Source organism: Otolemur garnettii, unplaced genomic scaffold, assembly GCF_000181295.1.
Source record: "Otolemur garnettii isolate 467f Iridium unplaced genomic scaffold, OtoGar3 scaffold00031, whole genome shotgun sequence".
Classification (NCBI taxonomy): Eukaryota; Metazoa; Chordata; class Mammalia; order Primates; family Galagidae; genus Otolemur; species Otolemur garnettii.
In genome coordinates, this window is record NW_003852426.1 from 13,432,185 (window position 1) to 13,437,483 (window position 5,299).

The following is a 5,299-nucleotide window of genomic DNA, read 5'->3' on the forward strand; positions in this document are numbered from 1 at the left end:
AGGCGCCCACCACAACGCCCGGCTATTTTTTGGTTGCAGCCATCATTGTTGTTTGGTGGGTCCGGGCTGGATTCAAACCCTCCACCTTAGGTGTACGTGGCTGGCGCCTTAGCCGGTTGAGCTATAGGCGCCAAGCCAAGGACAAGTTTCTTACATGTTAAGGGATTGACATGCCATCACCCAAAGACAAGTAGCTATATTCATCCCCCAGACCCCCAAATGCCCATTCTAGGGCCCTTTGTGCTAAGGAAGAAAAAGGGAGCTACTGCCACGTAATTTCTGTTTTCAGACTGTTTTAAGCCATCCATTAATAGAAAACTAATTTTTCTTTCTTTTTTTGAGACAGAGTCTCTCACTTGGTCTCCTTGGGTAGAGTGCACCAAGGTCATCATAGCTCATTGCAACTTCAAATTCCTGGGCTCAGGCAATCCTCTTGCCTCAGCCTTTTCCCAAATAGCTGGGACGACAGGTGCCTGCCATCATGTCTGGCTAATTTTTTCTATTTTTAAGAGAGACAGGGTCTCACTCTTGCCCAGGCTAGTCTCAAACTCCTGAGCTCAAGCAGTCCACCCAACTTGGCCTCCCAGAGTGCTGGGATTTACAGGCACAAGCCACAACACCTGGCTAGAAAACTAATTTTAAATAACACTTAGAGATCAGGGCTAACTGAAGCTTTTTGTCTATTGCAGTGGTTCTCAACCTTCCTAATGCCATGACCCTTTAATACAGTTCCTCATGTTGTGGTGACCCCCAACCATAAAATTATTTTCATTGCTACTTCATAACTGTAATTTTGCTACTGTTATGAATTGTAATGTAAATATCTGATATGCAGGAGACCACCAAAGGAGGTACAACCCACAGGTTGAGAACCACTGGTCTATTGGGTTTTCCCATTCGCATCACACAACTACTTCAAAGAGGTTTAAGCTACCTATCTTCAAGCTCCAGCTGCACAGTCTTGGTTACTTCTACAGGAAGCCCTCTCAGAGTCATACTTCTGTACATGAATCAGACTGATTCAGTGGGCTGGGCTGGGCTTGCCCTTAGCACCTGACCCATGCAGAGAATATTATATGGTCCTTACGCTCATTCACTCATTCATGTTCTTTTTGTTCCCATTTCCAGAGGGATTTCAGGCTGATTTCTGTTGTTCCTTCAAACTTGATAAAGCTGCTCACGAGACACAGTTTGGCAGGAATGACCAGCATGGCAGTAAAACAACCAGCTCTCTACATCAGACGGCCAAGGCCCAAAGCAGGGACCGAGCCAAACCAGGTGTGACAGAACCAACAAATCATGACCAATTTCATCTAGTGCCTAATCACATTGTAGTCTCTGCAGAAGGAAACATTTCTAAAAAAACAGAATGCTTCGGTAGAGCACTGAAATTTGACAAAGTGGGCTTAGTTCAATACCGGAACACATCTGAAGAGAAAGCCAGCCAGAGAGACCCTATGAAGGCCAGTGAGTGCTCTCCCGGCCCTGACGGGCACCGGAAAACCTCATCCAGACCAGATCATGGCACTGAGAGCAAACTCTCGAGTATCCTGGTAGATTCGCACTTGGAGATGACATGTAACAATTCCTTCCAGGAAAAAACTCTGAGGAATTCTCCAAAGAATGAAGTTTTACACACAGACATCATGAAAGGATCAGGAGAGCCCCAGCCAGATCTCCAGCTCACAAAGAGCTTAGAAACCACATTTAAGAACATCTTGGAACTCAAAAAGGCTGGGCGGCAGTCCCAGAGTGACCCAACGGTTAGCGGCGCTGTTGAGTTAGATTTCCCCAACTTTTCTCCAATGGCTTCGCAAGAAAACTGCCTGGAAAAGTTCATCCCAGACCACAGTGAAGGCGTTGTAGAAACTGACTCCATTTTAGAAGCAGCTGTAAATAGTATCCTAGAGTGTTAATAGCAGCAGTCCCTCCCCTCCCTTGTCCTGAGACCCTGCCCCAAACAAGTTACATTCTTTCCTGGCAAAAGCAAGTGGAAACGGTCTCCTGTCTCCAGCCTGCTTGATCTTTCATCACAGGTTATTCTTTCTAATCTCAACCCTGTTCTTTGTTTAAGAGCAATACTTGTCGTGATTACAGGGAGATCCTTTAGGATAATTGATCCTATTAGAAAGCAGTCTGATAGGCCCCACACATTTCAAGTGTTACGGAAATGCTTTAGTCATTTTTTTTTTCTTTAAGAAAACAGTTACTCAATGATATCACAGTATACTTGGCCCTGGGTAAAATTTTGACAATCATAAGTCATTTGAAAAGAACAGATTTATTAAATAAAATCAAACAAGACTAATAGAAGCTATTTTTAAAGAATACCCCACTGCATCTCTAAATTTGGTTTTATGGGTTTTTTGATGTTATTTTGGATATTTTTTGTTTGTTTGTTTTTGGGGGGGAAGACCACATGGTTCCCCTCCTCAGCCATCTCTGAGCAGTAAGTTGCTGGCTACTCTGCCAGGGAGCCTACAACCCTGGTAGAAAAGCCAGTAACACATAAGCAGAGCTTTTGCAGGGCTTCCTTGTTGATAATTCAAGTGCTTTTCTGATGCTCCAAGAGCAAAAACCTCATGCTTTTCAGCGTATCAATGTTGAGTTTGATCTAGGGATGCTCTGTTCTTAGTTGCAACAGCATGACTTGAAATAATTTCAGCAGGCTAAATAAAGGAAAATGGAAACTAGTTAAGAGGCACAGTGTACAGGGGAGGCCGGGACAGAGCCATGAAGATTATAATATGTATATATGTAAAAGCATATATATGTTAACTATTGAGAAAAAACAAGAGTTTTGCATTCTATAATTGGATATAGTCAACACATGATGTATGTTTTTGTTTGTTGCTGGGTTTTGTTTAACCTCTCTTTGTACCCTCTCCCACAACAAATAGACAAGCGTCAAAAGCACTTTCATTCGAAAACTATATTGTAAATTTTTCAGTTTAAACTTAAAGGGGACTTTGGCCTTGTTTATGCTTCTTGTTGTCCGAGAACAGTAGTCACCCCTGGCAGCAATCATTACCAAAATACAGACAAACCAAAGGTAACCAGCCAGCCCACCATTGAAAGGAAAGATCTGAGACACAGGATTCCCATTTGAGAGCCAAAGGTTATGCCCTGTTACAATTTGTGTTCAGCTTGTCTGTGTTCATAATAGTGAACATGACTTATTGCTTTATTTATTTATATTTCTTTTCAGGGAGTGTTTCCAGTTTTCCTTTCTTATATACCTGCCCTAGTTCATCACATTTCTGTTGGTACTTTCATTCTCAATGTCATTGTAACCATCACTTGTCTGCTATCATGGGGAAGACTACATAATGGTATTTTATATCCATTCTTCTCGCACACATACCCACTGTATCTGAGCTGCTTGGATCCAGAGGTCATTTTGGTTACAGTGTGCATACTCACTCTCCCTCTTGTGTGCACACTCTCTCATTTTTTTCTGTTTATGTCCCTGGTTCTAGAAGTGTACCCACTGGTCTCCATTTTAATGTGTTGCCAGGATCTGCTCTGGCTGCCACCAGCATGGGGATGACCCCCATTGTCATCATGTTGGGCATTTCTTTTCCAGATTGGCCTGTGATGGAAAGGAAAGCTTCTGAATATTAGAAAACACAGCAACAGAAGACCTATACCCACTCCCCACTGACCCACACAAAGAAACCCTGCAAGACAGCCTGTCTTTGTAATACCTTCTCCCCAACCCCATGCCCTGGCCAATAGAAATGGGAAAATCGGGGCCATTTTAGGGTTACCATTTTTTCCTTATTCGTGCCAATGTCCAAGTTGCAGGTTTCCCCTTTTCCTGTATTGTAACATATTAGAAAGATAAGTTGGTATTGCCAGTTGGAACTTTCTGTTTTGGGCAGCCCTGGGGTAACACCCTGCCCTAAACTCCATGATTTCATAGGCTCTTCTCTTAGGGCTCATGCTCCCCTAATTCCTAGCAAGATGTAATGATAATCCCTCCTGATCAAATTCTTCTCATTGTGGAACTTTATACCTGGAAGCCTTTATGTGGGCTGCTAATAAGTTACATTAATTACTTCGAATCAGTGGAATTCTCAAGAGACAAGATATGCTTCATGTACATTTATCACCTCTCTCCCCGATCCTGCCCTGCTACCCCCATCCTAACTTCTATATACCATCTGAAAGGGTTTTTAAGCCCTAACACTTGTCTAGCAAATGGAGAGCCTAATTTACCAAAATGAAACGTGTAAATTTTTGTGTCCTTGTATGTAAGTTTACTTTTTATGGAAGAAGGATTCTAGATAATGACAAAGATTACGAAATGTATTTTACTCCTGTGATTAGGTTATATGCACATGGGTCATAACTCGCATGTCGAGCCCCCTCTGGTGAAGGGTAAGAGAGCTCAGCCTCGGATGGCCAATATTCACTTGTTCAGGTTCATTAGTCAAAGTTAAGTTTTACAACTTCTTGTACTCAGTAACAAAAATCATTTTCTTTTTTTTTTTTTCTGTTGTTGTTGTGGAAAAGTGTGAATTTGTTATTAAGCATTTGATTTTCTGTGTCCTTACATACTGCCTAAAGATAAAGCAAATTTTAAACTGGCAATTACGAAAAAAATATTTTAGCTCTGAAGAATTTAGTAAACTCTGTTAGATTAGGGAGGCCTTACAGACTGACTTGACTTAAAGAGGACGCGTCACTCGCTGTCAGTGTGGTGTGGGCTTTATTTGCTTAAATACCTTCATTTGTATAGTATGTCTCACTTGAAATTGCTTTGTATACATTTTGTAAAAATATTTATAAAATGTTTTGTAAAAAAAAGTATAACAAATTGCAGTTTATTTTGTTATGTTGGATAAATACTGTTAAAAGAAACCAGTCAGTAACTATATTGTTAATCCATGGTTAGGAAATGTTTAGTTGGAGATTACAAAATGAAACAACCATTGCAATACAGCCAAAGATTTGGGAAAATGTGCAAACTGTGATTGTCTTGATTTTGCAAATAGGAATGGCTACTTTTCCCAGAAGAAAAGGGTAAGTGTTCAGTGGGAATTCTATTTAAATGTATTTTCCTTTACTAAAAAGTAGCCTAACCAGTGAGGGGACAGGATTTTAACTGAATGGTCTTTCCAGACAGTCACAAATTAAGTAGGTCAGTGAGGAAATTTGGTCATGTATATCTCTGCTGTCCATCCCTACTCCTGTTACATGGGCCCTTACAAAGGAAAGAGAATAGGGGTCATTTGACAAATTAGATAGGTGAGCCTTATTCTACAGGAAATTTTCTTTTCTTTTTTTTTTTGAG

The 5,299-nt window shown here is 41.0% G+C and overlaps 1 protein-coding gene across 1 annotated transcript in view; it reads left to right on the plus strand.

Moving 5' to 3' along the window:
• Positions 1–4,967, plus strand: part of BICRAL (BRD4 interacting chromatin remodeling complex associated protein like) — a 50,856-nt gene extending 45,889 nt beyond the window's left edge. Inside the window, exon 11 of the mRNA XM_023512885.1 lies at positions 1,129–4,967. Within this exon, the coding sequence (XP_023368653.1) occupies positions 1,129–1,916 (788 nt within the window). The 3' untranslated portion in view covers positions 1,917–4,967. The remainder of the gene's footprint in view (positions 1–1,128) is intronic.
• The last annotated feature ends 332 nt before the right edge of the window (positions 4,968–5,299 follow it).